The sequence below is a fragment of the Rhea pennata genome, chromosome 8, assembly GCF_028389875.1.
Source record: "Rhea pennata isolate bPtePen1 chromosome 8, bPtePen1.pri, whole genome shotgun sequence".
NCBI lineage: Eukaryota > Metazoa > Chordata > Aves > Rheiformes > Rheidae > Rhea > Rhea pennata.
In genome coordinates this window covers 4,851,809-4,869,009 of record NC_084670.1, presented here as the reverse complement: position 1 = coordinate 4,869,009, position 17,201 = coordinate 4,851,809, and the positions used below count along the sequence as shown (strand labels likewise).

The 17,201-nt window shown below is 35.9% G+C and overlaps 1 protein-coding gene and 1 long non-coding RNA gene across 6 annotated transcripts in view; one reads left to right on the top strand and one right to left on the bottom strand.

The window, feature by feature from the left end:
* Positions 1–17,201, top strand: part of LOC134143696 (uncharacterized) — a 170,504-nt gene that overhangs the window by 314 nt on the left and 152,989 nt on the right. The gene's annotated exons all lie outside the window — the stretch shown is intronic.
* On the bottom strand, positions 1,521–3,782 carry LOC134143694 (CARD- and ANK-domain containing inflammasome adapter protein-like). Its single transcript, XM_062581936.1, has one exon. The coding sequence runs from the start codon at positions 3,780–3,782 to the stop codon at positions 1,521–1,523; it is 2,262 nt and encodes a 753-aa protein (XP_062437920.1).

Genomic DNA, 17,201 nt, shown 5'->3' with positions numbered 1-17,201 from the left:
TGAGAGCGGCCGGGGGTAAAAGCAGTTCCCTCGGAAGTGTTCGCTGTCCGCTGACCCGGGAGGGAGCTATTATTTCCGTGTCCAGTCTGTCAGCGACACACCGGTAGTGTCTGCTCGCTCGAGTGGGGGTGCCAGCAGCAGGGCCTCGCACGGGTTAATTTTAAAGCGTTGTAACGTGGCTGTACAATCATAGTTATCTTCCTACGTGCTTTCGGACCGGCGTTTGATTTAGTAAGAATCATTTTGCCTTCCCTGGTAATTTGGTATCCAGTCATAATAAAAGGAAAAGCGAAGAACTGTGGGGGTCAGTTATTATTATGAAGAATATGGCCATTGAGAGATTTCTCTCAACCTAAGGAAGTGTTTCTGTTTTAAAAGATTACAATGCAAATGCTTGGTTTTGAACCAATAAACTGTGTTTTTCAACCTTTTTATTCTGAACATTATGTGCTGGAATTAATTTGAAAGTGAAATTAATAAACAGCAAATACAACAAGTTTTTTTTTTCCATTATGCCTACTAAAACATGAAAATAAATATATAATGCAAGATAGTTTTTTTTTTTAATTCTAGGATATGTAAATGCCATGTGATAGCGCTATAACACAGAGATGTCTAAAGAAGGGCCAGCCCAGTTTTGGGAGTCAGTGTAGCAGATTATTATGAATCCTGCATAACTGAGTTAGCAGAGTTGTAAACCCATGCCACTCAACTGGTTGGTTTATGCTGAACCTCATGGTAGGATTTATTATGATGGGGAGTCTAGTAAATGTGTGAGTGGATGGCTTCTGATCCCCAGCTAGTCCAGACAATGATACTATAAACAGTATAAACCAAGCTAATATTTCCTTAACATCAAAAGAGACAGTGCTGTTCAGCTTCTCCCTACCATGCTTCTCCACTTTATTTAGTTATGACTGAAATGAGTTGAATCAGCTCACCCATCTCACCTAGAGATGCAGTGGCAAAACAAAGGGAGTGGGCATGCATGACTGGACTGCAACGGAGGGCATGATCAATCCCTTTTGGCAGCATCTTAAATGAGGTCTGAAGCTAACTGCAGTGCTATCAGCCCCAACATTTCTGTGCTCTGTATCCCCGCGAGTACAGATAAGTGCTTATTTGTAATAGATGGCTTTATACAAATGTGATTTTAACAAGCAGTGTTTAACTAGGGTATCCATTCAGGCGACTATTCACAGAAATATGAAAAGTGAACTTCTATCACTTTTTTAAAAAAAGTCTTGATCATACTAGAGGAGGCCATACACAGTGTGTTTAAGACTAGTGCTTCAAATACGTTCAAAGTATAAGATTTGTGAGAAAAGCAAGAGGGAATCAATACTTAGAATAACAACATTTTTAAGGTGCTTTTTTCCTTAGCCACCTTTGATTACTAACTTAATTCTGCCAGTCCTAATTCAGTGATACTGGACAGCAACATTATCCAAATTACATTAAATAATAATTTAAAAAAGTAATTTTGCATTTAAAAGTATTTGGGGGTCTGTTTTATATACTCATTTTGTTATTAGCATTTTCTTTTTCAGAAGTGTTACAATTTGAGCCTGATTTTCTGTTTTGTTAATCTCTGCTACTTGCAGTGGTGTCTTTTTGAGACTATTAGCAGCTTGTAAATTTGCTTTTTCTCCTTGTGACCAGTTTAGAAGGCAATTTACAGCATCCAAATGACCAGCCTTGCAAGCACAATGCAATGGAGTGTCTTTGCTGCTGTCTAAGGCATTAATAGCTGCCCCTTCAACCAGTAATAGTTTTATCAAGTCACTGTGTCCATATTCCGATGCAAGATGTAGTGCAGTCTTTCTCCAAATATTTCTGTCATCAATATTTTTATTTTTCCCTGATGTCAGAAGAATTTTTACAATTTCTGCCTCTCCTTTGATGGTTGCATAGTGCATTGGAGTACATCCGTCCATGTCCTTAACTCCATATCTGCCTTTTTTGGCTAACAGAACTTTAACGATGCTGAGATGTCCTCTCATAGCTGCAATGTGCAGGGGAGTCTTTTTCTCCCTGTCTTGTGCATTGGGGTCGGCATTAGCATTCAGAAGCAGCTCTACCATTTTGTTATCTCCCCGTTCAGAAGCAAGATGTAAAGGTGATTTTGACTGCTTATCCTTAACATTAACATTGGCTTTGTGGTGCAGCAGCTGTTGAACGACAGCAGTGTCACCTCTTTGACTTGCAATATGCAGGGGAGTAACTAACTCTTTAGTGACAGCATTAATTTTGCCCCCAGCTTTAACTAAAATGCTAACTAACGCACCTTTATTATGAAGGGCAGCAACATGGAGCGGGGTTTCACCTACCTGGTTCATAACGTTAGCTTCCATCCCTTTGCGTAGAAGCAGATTTGTGATAGAGGTAGCCCCAGCTTGAACTGCCAAGTGCAAAGCTGTGTCTGAAGCAAGAGTCTTTATTCTGAAGTTAGCACCCTTTTCAATTAGGACTTGTGCAGATTCGGCTTTGCCTGTTTCACATGCCATGAGTAAAGGAGTATACTGCATTTCATTGTAGGCGTTTATATCTGTGCCTCTGTCAACTAAAGCTGCTACAATACTATGCAGATTTTTCTGTACAGCTTTAAAGAGAGCTGACTCCATTAGGTTAGATGACAAATCTTTACAATATTCTAGCAGTATTTTGAAGATGGACGGGTGGTCACTGTTGAAGGCTGTTTCAGTCATTTTGGAATCAACACTGGCTCCAGCTTCTAGCAATACTTTTGTAGTATTTTCAAACCCCTGAGAAATGGCATAACTGAGAGCTGTCTGTCCTCTTTCATCCTTTCCATCGACAGAGGCACCATTCTTTAAAAGCATTTTTGCCAGACTGCTCTCATCTTTAAGAGCTGCCATGTGCAAAAAGTTATGCTGGTTCCTGTAGCTTCTTGCCTCTTCTCTCAGGAGCATCTTTAATATGTGACTATGGTTATTCTGTGCAGCCAAATGAAGTGGTGTCTTGCCTTCTGTGTCTAAACTGTACATATAAGCTCCACATTGGAGAAGCACTTTCACTGCATCGGCATAGCCTTCCTCAGCAGCCCTGTGCAGTGGTGTTCTTCCTTTCTTATCCTTCACATCTCGCTTAATACCTTTGCTAATCAAATATTCTATTATTGTTAGATGTCCATTAGCAGCTGCAACATGCAGGAGTGTTTCACTTGCAGAGTTTAGTGCATTAATATCCTTATCTTTCAGTGTTTTCTCTAACTCAGAAAGGTAGCCTTTAGCAGCTGCATCAAAGATGCTGATATCAAAACCATCCTTTTTAGGTTTTACTGCTGTTGATAATTCAGTTTCTTTTCCTTTTTTCTTAATAGACCAGTCTTGTTTTTTTCTTCTAGGATGCACTCTTTTTTCTTGGTGCTGTTCACTACTATTTTCAAACCAAGCCTTATCTTTTTCAAGTAAATACCCTACCAATTGTCTTCTAGCATCTCCGATACTTTCATTTATTTCACTGACATATTTTCTCATCTTGTTATAAAGTTTTGGCTCCACTTGTTTTAAACATGGATAAAAAAAGAGCCTGCAGGCTCGTTCACCATGAGAAATTAGTATATCTAAAACTCGAGAGTTCTTTTCTTTTCGTGTCCTGTAGAAAGTCATGACTATCTTTTTCTCTGGTGTAAAAATGCCATTGTCTATCAGCCAGTTCAGCAGATTGTCTGGATTGTTTATGCCTTCTACTAGCTCTTCTTTTTTAGTTCTTAAGACTTCAATTGCATATGGATTTGTAAACAGGCTGGTGGAATGCATGATCATACTGATCTTCAAAATGTGAACTGAGCTATTTCTTGACATGTAAAGTTAAATGTGAAATAGGAAAGTGGGATCATCATTTCACAAAATCTTTCTTACAGAATTAAGAACCAGCAATCATTGTAGTTCAGTAATAAATCTTTAAAGAATGAGAAAGAAAACAAAACTGCCTCACCTGTAGTTTTCTGATCTTATTAGAAGTCCTTTGTCTTCTTTGTTCTTCCTTAGCAACAAGTGAAGTTTAATAACAAAACAAAGCTCTGTAATATGGACGGATATTCCACTCAATAAACGTCTTACAGATTTTTAGGAAAATTAGGGAGCAAACAAATACTTTTGTGAAGGTAATACTTGAGTAGAAGATACTAGTTTGCATAGTTCTTCTGGGCTAGGCTGTTTTTTTGTTGGTGTCTAAATGACCAGTGTATTAAATATCACAAAAGAAAATTGACAGCATAGTTACTGTTGCTATGATTGCATACTTTGTACAATCTTAAATAAGAGTAGACATTGCCAGCTATGTAGGTGAAAGCACTATAATGTAATGAAATAATAACAAAGCTCTAGATAAAAATAAATTGTAAAGCAACTAATGATAAAAAGTGACCCAGGATGCCTAATATGCGTTATAATTTCAGTCTGTGAAGTAACCTAGGTAACCTGCTGTAACCTACAGTCTGTCTGAAACTTAATTTCTGTACATAAGGTAGATCAAGATGTGATTCAACATGCAATATTTAAAGTATAAAGAAACAAAGCTTCAAATTTGTGAATATGTATAAGCTGCTCTGTGGGTGTAGAACCTTTGAATTTAGCTATTATTAATTCCTTTAACCTATTGGTGTTAAAATTCCTTATGAAGAGAAGCAAATACAATAATAATCATCTAAATATTTGGAAACCAGTTGAGAGAGAAGTTGACATGACAGAATCCTATAAAAAGCTAGTGACAGAGCTAGAAGTAAAATGAGCTGCAAACCTGGTTTTATTTAAGCAAATGGGAAAAATTGCCATCTGTCTATTTGTTCAATGCTCTTTCTGTTGTGTCCTGGTAACTTTGACTGTATTTTCTTGAGTACTTTGTACAATGTGACTGATAAGATTTTTTTTGTTGTTGTTCTATTGACTTTATTTTTATAAGTGAGATTGAAAGGCTATTCTTTTTGAAAAATGGTTTACTGAAGAAATAGTCAGGAAAGGCAAGACTTTGAATATATGTGTTGAAAGCCAGCCAGTTACGCAGTCAGTAAATTTGGCAGCCAGTTTCAGAGCCCAATTAGTCTAAAATGCCAAAAAAGGGCACTACACCAGGATTAGCAAAACCTTTGTCATTTACTTAATATCATTGTTAATACATAGCATAGAGAACTAAAGTTGATTGTAAGGAGTTGGGAGGTCTGAATTGTGTTCCCAAATCTGTTAATGACTCAGTTAGTGATCTGCAAGTTATTTAATCTTCAGATCTGCCTCAACAAAGTACTAAAGAGGTATCCGTGTCTTGAGTAAATTCATAGTCATTGCTTAAAGTTGCTGAAATGGGATCTATATGCTTTCATTATTATTCTAATGTAGAATAGAGACAGTAATACTTGATTACCCTTACAAGAAAGTTTGAGTTCTGTCAATGGAAAATATTATGTGGGTGCTAAGCACTATCAATATAGAAAACATAAAAATTCTTGGAACTCTTGAAAAACATTAAAAGCAGAAATTATGATGCCCTTTAAGAGTCTAGTATATGGTAATAATTTTCTCATGTGCTGAATATAGAAATTTTACTGGTAAGCAGTATAAATCAAAGGGTGCAGTACTCCTAACTGGCCTTGAGGAGGATCATTTGAACAGGATATGTATGCAACATCTCTTTCAGAGTCACTGTGAAACTTATTTTGGGAAAATAATATGCAACAAATTACTTGTTGCTGGGTGCAAATCACAGTCTGCAAAAAGGTTCTTCATTATATATATGTGACTTACGAAGAAATGTTCTCCTTCAACAAGAATAACATTTGGCAAAATTTTGGAAGTTTGTTGTATGAATAAATTTTTAGAAATTATGTTAAAAAATCTTTATCTTGTAATTAGTATTTTAACTATTATTATAATTAAATCTTTGTTTGAACAATGACCTCACAAAAAGAGCAAAAACCAAACAGTTGAGAAGAAAAGTGATTCATAGTTAGCTATCTGAAGCATGCTTTTTATTTATAGCATTCTAACTTATTAACTCTATTTATTTGTCTCATAACTATTTTAGAGAATGGAAGTATATTAATGTTCCACACATCTTCTCCTTTAATTAAGTACATGAGACTACTTATGCCTGGGATCACCAGGAAGCTGTTCATTAAAAATAAAAGGGCAAAACTTACTATTACTAGTGATCTAAGAGAAGAAAGAAGTTGGAGGGAGGAAGACGCTACATCTTTTGCCTTCTTTATTATCATTTATATTAATTTGCTGTCTAAAGGGCATAAGGTGATTTTTTTGTTTTCCTAAGTCCTTCAGAGGTCAGTTTTATGTCTCCTGGCTTCTTCAGCTCCATGTATCCAGGGACTATTCCTTATTTAGATTGTTTCAAAAAGATAAGGAAATGATAGATTCTATTGCTGTTGCTTTTGCAGTATAGCACTTAAGGATGATTGTGTTTAGCAGTACTGAAATATAGCAGCTCAGCTTCTATACATTGAGGAAATTTTGTGTTTTACTCAGGAGAAAAATCGGATTGGTGCTAGTTTAAGTTCAGCTTTATTAATGTCATCAGAGCTGTAGGTGTAGGTGTATGTACAGCATGTACATTCGTGATGTAGGTGTGCAGGCTTTATTTTAAATATATTATCAAAAAGCCTGTAGTGACCAGATTGTCCTGACGTAGAAATACTGAGGATCTTGACAATAGTCATTTAAGCATTAATATCATTGTTTGGTGCAGAAGTAAGACAGTATTTGTGTGTATATATGTAATTGCCTAGAAAAAGACATATTTTAGATATGTCCATGTATTTACTCAGCATTGACTCTGTGGGAGGGTATCATCAGCTGAAAACAACATGATAGAGTTTAGAGCAGACCTAAGTAAGGGCAAGTGATGCTATTGATAGAGAGGTCTGTATTTTGGCATCTGCTGAATGAATTTCCTTATACGGAAAAACTATTTTAAGCCAGCTATAGCTGGTCTGAGAAAGGAGGCTTGAGCTCGTTATTTCCTCCATGTAATCTCAGTTTTGTTACTAACTTGTGTCCTTGGGCAAATCACTTAATCTCTGTGCTCTGTTTAAACCAGCATTAAAAAAGGAAATTTTTTTCTACCTCACAGACATGTCCTAAGTGTTATTAATGCTGGTGCAGTGCTTTGAAGTTATAGAGGGCTTTGAAGTTCTTGTCCTTTGAAGTATTGTTTTCTGACTTCTCAAAGATGAGCATTTATTTCTTAAATTAACACATGCTCCTGTTTTCTGGTTTAGTTTATGGTGGTGTGTCATCATCAAATATACGTGTAATTTTCTTCATTTTAATTTCTCAGAGACGAAAGCAAACAGAACTACACCTTGCAAGTTGTTAGATCAACATTGGAGATGATGTGGCCTTAGGAGGAAGGACCTGTAGAGGTCACCATTCCTCCACAACTGTTGCCTTTAGCAACAGTGCCTGGCCCCACTCTCAGCCTGGAACCTCCAGCTGTGGTTACTGTCTTCTGCTGAAATGACATATAATGTAGCTGAATGACTTCCAGTAACTTTGTATATTCTCTACAGTATTTTCTTGATAAAACTGATAGAAAGCCAAACATTAATAACGCAGTTTCACACACCGTGATATTTTTGTTTCTCAGTGTGTGCTTTACAACAGTAAGACAATTGTTTGCAGTAATGCCAACTGTTTATTGGAAACATATCTTGATGTAGAATAACCAGTTTGTAAGAGATAATGAAACCAACATCATTATCTAATCATCGTGAGGGTTGGGGGAATACGCTTGGGGCTAATCAAAGCATTCTCATTAATAAACATGGATCCCGAATAAAGTTGTTTTGTATAACCAGAAATCTAACTGAGGCCTAGCTGATTGAGGTTGAACTATATATAGGTATAACTAGATTGAGAAACAGCAGCGTTAGAAATATTCGTGACGCTGATTAGAGTGTACTCGGCTTATTATAACACTGGAAGGGAAGCTGACTAGTCAGAATGTCTGCAAGAAACAAAATGTAGTGCTTAGTTTTGCCTAAAGAATGACTGCATTGAATTAGGGAAGTTGAAACGGGAGCTTTCGCAATGCGTGATCTCGTTTGTGTTCAATCGTATTTACGTAGAGAGTAGACTGGGGGTTTTCCTGTTCCTCAAAAATCTCTACCCTTGCTGGTATTTAAGTAAAAGGTGTTCCCTAGAATAGCGCCATCTTCTGCGTCGTACTGGCACAGGGAGATGTGCATGTCATCAGGGGCCTAAGCTGGGGCCTGCCGGAAGGAAGCAAAGCTGAGCTGGTCAGTCGTATGTGTTGTACCTCAGACTTGTACCTGGGCCCCTATCTTATTTGCCCTGTAGCTTAGGCACTGGCAGTGCATAACCATTATTTCAGAGTCCTCAGTACAACTAGTCCTGTACTTAAAAGGGCGCCTCTTCGGAGGCACAGCTCCCCAGCCTTGTCCAGTATTCATGGATGCTTTCAAAATACTGAGTAATAAGGTAATGGCTGATATACTACTTCATGTTTTTTATTCTTATTTCTGATACAAGTCACAAGCAATGTTATCCTAACACTGCAGTAATATTTACTCAAGTGTAATCCAATGAGATGGAATCACACTGGATTAATCATTGCACACACAGTACAAAAACGTTCTTTTTCTGAAGACTATCATGTACTCTTTTAGGTTTTGTGCCCTGAAGTAATTTTAAGTGGGCAATACACATCTGCAAAAAGCCACTGATGACTGTGAATGCTGATAGCTGTGTGCTTTAACATGCTTATCTGGAGTGAGAATTAGGATTGTTTTTCAGTATACAGTAGTGAACCTTTAAGTGAAACTTAAAACATTTTTATTTTGCCATTTGTCTTTTTGAATAATTAGATTTCAGTATTTTAGCTTATTTCCAAGTATTTAATTAAATTATTTTCCAGATACTTTTCTGAGAAGCTAAATAGCAGAGGTAAAAGGAAAAAAAAATTAATTTAGTTTTGCGAAGCTAACGAAAAGCAATTTTCTTGTTTCAAAATGTGGTAAATAGAATAAAGCTTGTACTGAAACAAACAAATTGTTGGTTATGATATGATGAACTATATATTTAGTTGCTATAATTTACATAATGCAAAGGCCAAATAAAATAGAAGCATTATAATTTTTTTTCTAATTAATGAATATTGCTAATTATGTTATGTATTTCTCTACATAAATCCTTACAACCATAAGCTTAATTTAAATTTAAGAACCAGTTTGCCTCTTAATCTATTGATTAACCCATATGGCCACAAATACTGATTTTTACTAATTTAGGAAAAAAAAAATTTCCAATTCATTAACTTAAAGTTTTAGCAAGGTTAGGATTTTTATCTTAATTATCCTTTTAGGAGTCTAAGTACATCCTTTTAGACCAACCTTAATAGAAAGCAGTTATGGCAAAATGTGTGCCCTCAAATCATTAGCATAAAATATAAATGATGTAGAAGTATTAAGTTACTAAATGCTGAGGCAGCTTTGAGGATCAGCAAAACCAAGTCAAGAGAGGGCCAATTTTTTTCAAAGTGGGCAGATTCTTTTTCCCATTTTAAACCAAATAAACCATTGTGGTTTTGAGTCAGGAACATACACTTTGTCAGTGAAATCTTACAGAAGGAAATACTTTATAGAAATTCCTTATTTTAACTGTTGAAAACCAAGATCCTCCGTACATTCCCTGAACTCACTGGGCTAAGCTTACTGCCAGCACTTATTCCCAGAAGGTGTATACAGTGGTGCCACTAGATTTTCCACAGAAGCCTTTTGGCCAAATTTACTTTGTAAATCTAGAGTAATTTGTGAAAAAAACAAAGGCACTACTCTGAATATACACCAGTATGCAAGCAGAATTTTGTTCTTAGTGATTATAAAATGCTATGGATGTTTTTTCTTGCATGTGAGTCTAATGTGACTTTAAAAGGAAATAATGTTTTGCCACATCATAAACCAGTTTTAATTGCTGTTATTTATTAAGTTAATACAGTTAGATGTCAAGCATCAGACATAGTACAGGTTTTACCTAAACAACATCTTGCTAATAAAGTCCTCCCTGCTTTCAAATCTTTCCCTCTCTGAGGAAATCTATTTACAGTAAAATGCATATAATTTTATTTATGATATCAGCAAAAGTTGAAATCCATTTCTGTTAGTTCCACAGCTGTTTTCTTCTGATCCTGAGGAAATATTAAACCTTTATGAACTAAATGTAGCAAACCACACCAACATTTTTTTCCAGTAAGAAATATGGTTTTATAATTACTCTATGAAAAATGCAATGTGTCTTCTGACTCAGTGATTGCAAGTTTTATACTCTAGTAACACCACCAGCAGAAAAAGATGCTTTAGTCATGTAAATGGGAGAGCACTTAGGAGTGAATAGAGGCTCAACTAATTCCTCCTACTGGGTAGACTTCTTGTAATACATGGGAGAAGATTCTTTACATCTGTAGCTTTCTCCACACCTCCTTTTGACAGCTTAGGACTCCATAGGCTTTAATATTTTTCTTAATGTTCTGGCTTTATTTGCTGTCTGCCTGGTAACGTTTAGAGTTGTTCTTACATTCTGCTTTTTCTGAGCTTAGATTGCTGGCTATTACATTGGAAGTTCTTAAGGCTTTTCTTACTGCCTTAGTTTTACAGAAGATTTATAATAATTAGCACCGTTTAAGCAAATTGTTTGTAACCTTATTTATAATTTTTGAATCAATGTAATTCATGCATTACTTCTTTGTCTCTCATTTTTTTTCAGTAGCACTGTTCACTGCAATATAGAAAAGCAAGGTAACTCAGAATTAAGGATTGCCTGATAGTGCTGGCTTAGCTTGTCTTCCTTTGTTCTTCTTTGTCTAGAATTCTATTTTTACAGAAGAAGTATGTTTATATTTCAGTTATTTCTAGCTAAATGGCTAAAATAAAACACTTTAATTTAAAGTCCACTTGTCATAATACTGAGATTCCTGTCACCATTAAATCCTCACAGCTATTCTGCCTAAATCTTCCTATCTATAGTACTTTTCTAATGTGGCTTGCTTGTTATTACAGTTCTTTTAAAATCAGCATTTTCTTGCCGTTCTTTTTTCTGGGAAATATGTGGAAACATTTCATTTCCTTTTTTTCCTTTTACTCTTATTATAATTCCATTGTACTCCTTATTCAACTACTTAAAATCAGCTTGACTTTTAAGTTGCGTTCAGTTTATGGTTGCTTTTCATTAAATTGAAGTTTAACTTTCTTAGTATAGTGATGTTAGAAAATCATTGCTGTGTAATTGTTACTTTTTCATTAATCTTTTAACTTCTCAAAAATTCTGTGATTTGGTGAATAGCATTTATTCTGTTTCAAAGTATTTCTCAGTGCTAGAGGATTTTCTGAGGCAGATAGAGTTGATTCTTTCACGTTATCTTCTCTCTCCAGTACTGAGAGCTTCCACTGTCTTCTTTTGGGATCCTATGACTTTGACTGTGTTGTTCCCCTGTAGCATATGTCTCCTTGGATATCAGCATCTGGATTCCTGAAACTCATGTTAGCTCTAATTCAGCAAAGTACATAAGTATATACATTTAACTGTAAAGAGATGCTTTAATGGAGTGTAAATTTAGTTTCCAGAAACTTCAGTAGAACATTAGCTCCTCCTATCAAATGTTTTTCTGAATTCAGAATTGTGCTTTTGCATTAAGGAAGTGATTAATTGCTTCACTGAGTTGGGATCTCAGCCATTCTCCTAACTGTTAGTTTGACTCTGTGAGAAATAGCCTTGGTGATTTGGATAGCTCCCTAAATCACTAAGTCCTGACAACTCCTCCAGATTCATGGCGTTTGCTTTCCTTGGCACATCCCAAAACATCCTTCTCTGTTCAGCTGCACCTGTGATATTCCAGCAGCTCTCTTTGTTCCCAAGCCATTATGTCTTCCTACTCAAATTTCCATTCAAAGAGTGATTCATACAGCAGGGAAAAGGCACGACCTAGCTGCCCCCTCAGTTTCCATCGCTTTGCAAATCATGTGCAATCTCATCTAAACTAAAGCTTTTATTTCATACTTCTTTATTCCCATTTCTGGAACTAATTCTTTTATTCCTTATTCCTACAGTCTACACAGTGATCAGAGAAACGTTTGCAGCATAAATAGACTCTTTTTAGCTACCTTTGGTCACAAGAGCAATGAAAATGCATAAACATTTTTTTTCCTCCTAGGAATGTCTTTTCTCACAGCAAATGATTAGGTAGTTGTTACCTGTGCCATAGCTACTCTGTGGCCAAAGGGCAAAGTTTGACTCATTATGCCAGCATCTATCTTTCTAATAATAGCTTTCATGCTCTGAATGTTTGGATCAGATGTCCAGCTGGAGTGAACTGCATACTTCCACCAGCAGGCTTTACAAGAGCTGCATGCTCAGGGTCTGGGCACCCTGCTCTAGGTTACCCTGCTTGAGCAGGGGAGTTGGACTAGATGATCTCTAAAGGTCCTTCCAACTTCCACCATTCAACTGTTCTTTTTAATACTTCTGATGTGTTCCATTGTCCCCTGTCCTACTTTCCTCTGCTTACTTTGGCTATTGCAATCCTACATTTTTTGAGTCTCTTCTTTTACCATTTTTTCCATCACTCTTTTCTATCTATTAAAACCCACCCATTTACAACTCTTCCCTCCTTTACAATCCAGTAGAAGCATTTCTTATTTGAGGAAGGTTTATTTCCCTTGCCTAAATAGCCGTTTTGGGTTTACAGGACTCTCAGGGTTAATTTCTATTCCCTGGAACATGGCAGTTTCTGAAGAGGCATCTAGACCCATTGTAGCCTGCCTATAGGTATATTTACTGCTCTTGTGCTTCCCAGTAAATAAAACACTTTGGCTCAATACATAGCATAATATTAAACATACAGGTAATATGTCCAGTAGGGTTTTTAGGAGACTCAGATTAAGGAAAAAAAATGATTTTTTAACAAGTTTTTGCACAATGAGTTAGCTGCAGTAAGTAAAGAGAAGAGCTGGAGGATCGATCTTCTTTTTCCCTTGCATCTCAAGACTCAGGGAAAGTATATTACCAACTGAATGTTAATATAGTATGGTGAAAATGGGATTAACATGACATTAAAAAATGAAACAAGGGATTTTGTAGTGATGGCTCATGTGATTAATTTCATATTTTGTTCAATAAAATGTCAGTATTTAAAATTTATCTGAAACACCCAAAACTTGCAAAAAACTCCAAAGTAAATACTGGAATATATATGGCCATGGGAATACTTGCTAGAAATATTGGCAAATTTAGCTTAATTTCATCTAATTAGATCTCAGATTTGCATTTTGGTACTGTTTTGGTTTGGTACTCCTATTTTTTTTCTTTTCTTTCTTTTTTTTTTTTTTTTTTTTTTTTTTGACTATACTATATCAAGACCTATGAAATGGCATTTGTGCTGTTTAAATTGCAACAATGTTATCTAGGTATGACTTTCAGTTTTGTATGGATTGACACCAAAATCACCAGACTGATGGTTTGTTCCCCCTTCCCTTTTCTTACTCACCGGCATAATTTCCATCTAGCAAAGATTTTCAAAAATAAGGAAGGAAAAGGGCTTCCTGTACAAGCTTCCTGTGAATCCTGTCCAGATATAAAAGACTTGTGTAAAAGCTTGGCAGGCAATCCCAGCATATGCCAGTTAGTGATTTCCTTATTTTATGCTATCATTCCATGAACAGCAGATGAATCTGGAAATCAAAATAATTTTCATTCATTTTCAAATAAGAAATCCTAAATGGTAAATTTCCTATTTGTATTTAACACCCACATTTTAAATTAAGAGTTTTGAATAGTGACAGCATTAGTCATAGGAAATCCTGTATGAACATCCAGCACTTAAGTTGGACCTTCCCCTAGATCATGCCATAGAAGGAATTTACAGAAAAACATTCTGTTACTTTTAAATAGTTCATCTGATTTTAACCCTTTACATGCCGTTGTATCTTGAATGACAGTGCTTTTGCCTATAGCCCATTTTCTTATCATGAAAATGGTATTGAAAAACTATATGTTAAAAAATAAGATTTTCTGTATTTTAATAATGTGCCAGTAGGATTCTATAGATACTTATGCATACATACATGCAGACACCTCCCCCCCATAGTCTTCAGTGTATAGTATTTAGAAGAAAATTTACTCGAATACGAAATACTGCTTAGAATATTCTATTGGATATCCAGGAACCAAGTGCTTCTAATTACAGGATGTAGAATTTCTTTATAGGTTGGCTATATAGGGTGAATTCTCATAACAAAATATTATATTAAAATCTTAATACAACGCAAGTAATTAAAGTATATGGTGAAAAAAAAATTGTCAACAGGAGCACAGTAAAAGCTCTGAGAAATGATCTTTCCTGGTGGGTGAGGTTATGCTGGTTAACCCTGTCACCTTTCCCACCCCTCTGCCTGCTGTCACTGCTGGAGACCTGGCAGTAGGCTTGGATAAGCGTATCTAGCTCGGCCTTTCCTCAGCACAGTGTACTGGCACAGGCTGTTGCTACCAGTATGCCGGCTCATGGATTTGGCAGTAGAGATGTAGTCGCCAGTCCTCATCTGCAGCCATTGAGAAAGGTGGCAACCACTGTCCAGCAACATAATAAGCAATTGGAAGAGATAAAATTCGAAGTTAAATGTATCAGCTTGCATAGCACGTGGAATGGATCACAATTCATTCTCTGACATACTTCTAGATATATATTCTGTCCGGGTAAAAAGTGAAGGAAAATAACAAGGCATTGCAGGGATGGTGATTTACATGCATCTTAAATTCTATCAGAATACTCTGTGAAAGGCAGTGGGACTACTACTGTGCTCAATTCAGTTTGTTGGACAAGAACTTCAGTGCCAGTAGTATGTTATTACCTTGAATAACAGACTAATACCATGAGGTTGAGGGATCAAATATATTAGTATTCACTTGTTAATTATCAGCTTCAACAAAAGCGTACAGCTCAGCAAAAATTGAATGCTAGGAAAGGCAACACAATAACTTTGTAAATTAAACTGTAGCATGGAAAAGGTATAAGATACACAGCTTTACAGCACACAATCATTTTCACATTACATGGGTGAAACAACTTTGAAGCTGCTGAAGTTTCTTTGTCCTTATTTAAAAGAAATCATCCCACAACAGATGTTAAATTTCCTAACAAAAAAAATCCTAGTTTTCTTAGTAGGAAAAACCTACACATGTTGAGTTACACACTGTCTAACAGCTGGCTTAAATTAAGGTCTCAGATTTAATGAAGGAAGCCCAAAGCATGAAGTGTCAATTAATGTTTAAATTCAAGATTAGGATGAGAGTTGTGATCTTGGACATGGCAAGCATACTTTAGGCAAATAAAGAATCATAGTCTTTTGTAATACTGTGGATCCTTTTATGCTACTCTACTTTTAGTTCAAAATGTAGTTTAATATAGCACTATTCATAGGTGAGGGTTTCAGATTATGCAGACACTGATATATAACAGTAAAAGAAATAGTAAGATATTAAAGAGTCTTGGTATTTGAGAACTCTGATTCTGTTTTGATTCTTCTGATGAATTTAAACAGCCTTTGATATATTTTGGGAGCTTCATCATTAATAACATTTCTGATTGTAGTCAAAAGTGAACATTTTTATTGGCTACATGGAGAGCTTCGGTTTGTTTTTAACTTTCACTGATTAAAGTTCTCATTTTGAACTATTAGACATTTTATAAACCCATAGAGTGATTTAAATCTGAGTATAAATCTTCATGAAATCAGTATTACTATGAAGATTTAAACCAGAGGGAGGATTTAGGCCAAGATACAGTTCTCTGGTTTGGATTTTTAAAAAACAAAACAAAACAAAAAACCCCAACCAAACAAAAAAAACCCTAAGACCTAGACTATTTGGATAGAAGAGAATTCAGGTCAATATTTCCCTTCTGCACCATAGAGCCTTCTTTCAGTGTTTCCCACCAGCAGCAGTTGTGAGAAGTTTTGTGGGGGACTATGAAACAGTTCCTCATGTAAACCTCTAGCTGGAATCTGAATTCAAATTCATCACTCTTCTGATCTTGTCTGATGTGATGTCAGCTGAACTCTAGAAACTGAGGAGTCCAGATTTATTTTTATATGTTAATTGTTAGGTCTTGATTATTCCTGCTTCTATATAGTTGTACAAAGCAAGGAGCTTTTTCTTTCTTTCTTTCTTTTTTTTTTTTTTCATGCTTTTAGATCAGTCCTACCATCATAGATACTAGACCCTCCCTACAGAGGAAAGGAAGGGATGAGATTGTCAGTACTATGCTTTTCACAGATTGATGGATCTGTACTTACGTGGCTTTGCTGCATGTTGTACTCCCAAAGGGGCTAACATTAGCTTTTCCTCCTTAGATCAGACTGTGGACCTGTTGAAACATACAGAAGTAAATTTCATGAGAGAATACCGTAAAAAAGGCTGTAGAAAATCAGAAAGTACTGTTCTTAAACCAAGGTGCTGGTGTTCCTGATTTGCAACAGGTTTGGGAATTCAGTTGTGTCTAACACACAGAGTAGCTTCATAAGTTTTTTCCTTCCTTGATCTCAGTACTTTTTTTCTTTTGTCACCTCACCTTGTCACTGTCACCTTTAGCATTTGATTGGAAGTCTAACTGGTGTTGTTAGTAGCAAATAAATATTATAGATGCTATCTGTAGAAGCATTTCATTAACCAAATGCTACGTTCAACCCACATGCACATAACTATGGAAGCAACAATAATTAACATAAAGTTAAGAAGCAAACCTTTCTAATATTGCCTGTATGGCATTTCCTGTCCAGTAAAAACACAGAAGCAATTCTGCACATAGGAATGATGACAGTGAATAGAAGGGGCTAAGGAAATAGCTTGAAATTAATTTTGGATGTGCTGGTATATTTTGCAAGTAAATTCAAAACAGATATGGAACCCAACATAAGGAGCATGTGCAGAGAATTTCATTTATAAGACTTTGAACAGTGACCTCACTGCCCTCTTAAACATATATGCATAAACTTAGTCATCTAACAAAACAGTTTTGTTAGCAGGTATGCGAAGGACTCAGTTCTCATTCAATTTAATAGTTTTATAAAATTAAATGTTCGCTGTGCAAATCAAACCACTTTTTAGAGAGTTTGTCCGTATGGAAAGTTGAGCTTGTTTAACCAAAAGTCTGAATTCAAATTATGC

Excerpts from the sequence above, each read along its gene's own strand:
- LOC134143694 (XM_062581936.1), bottom strand. The coding sequence starts at position 3,782 with ATGCATTCCACCAGCCTGTTTACAAATCCATATGCAATTGAAGTCTTA.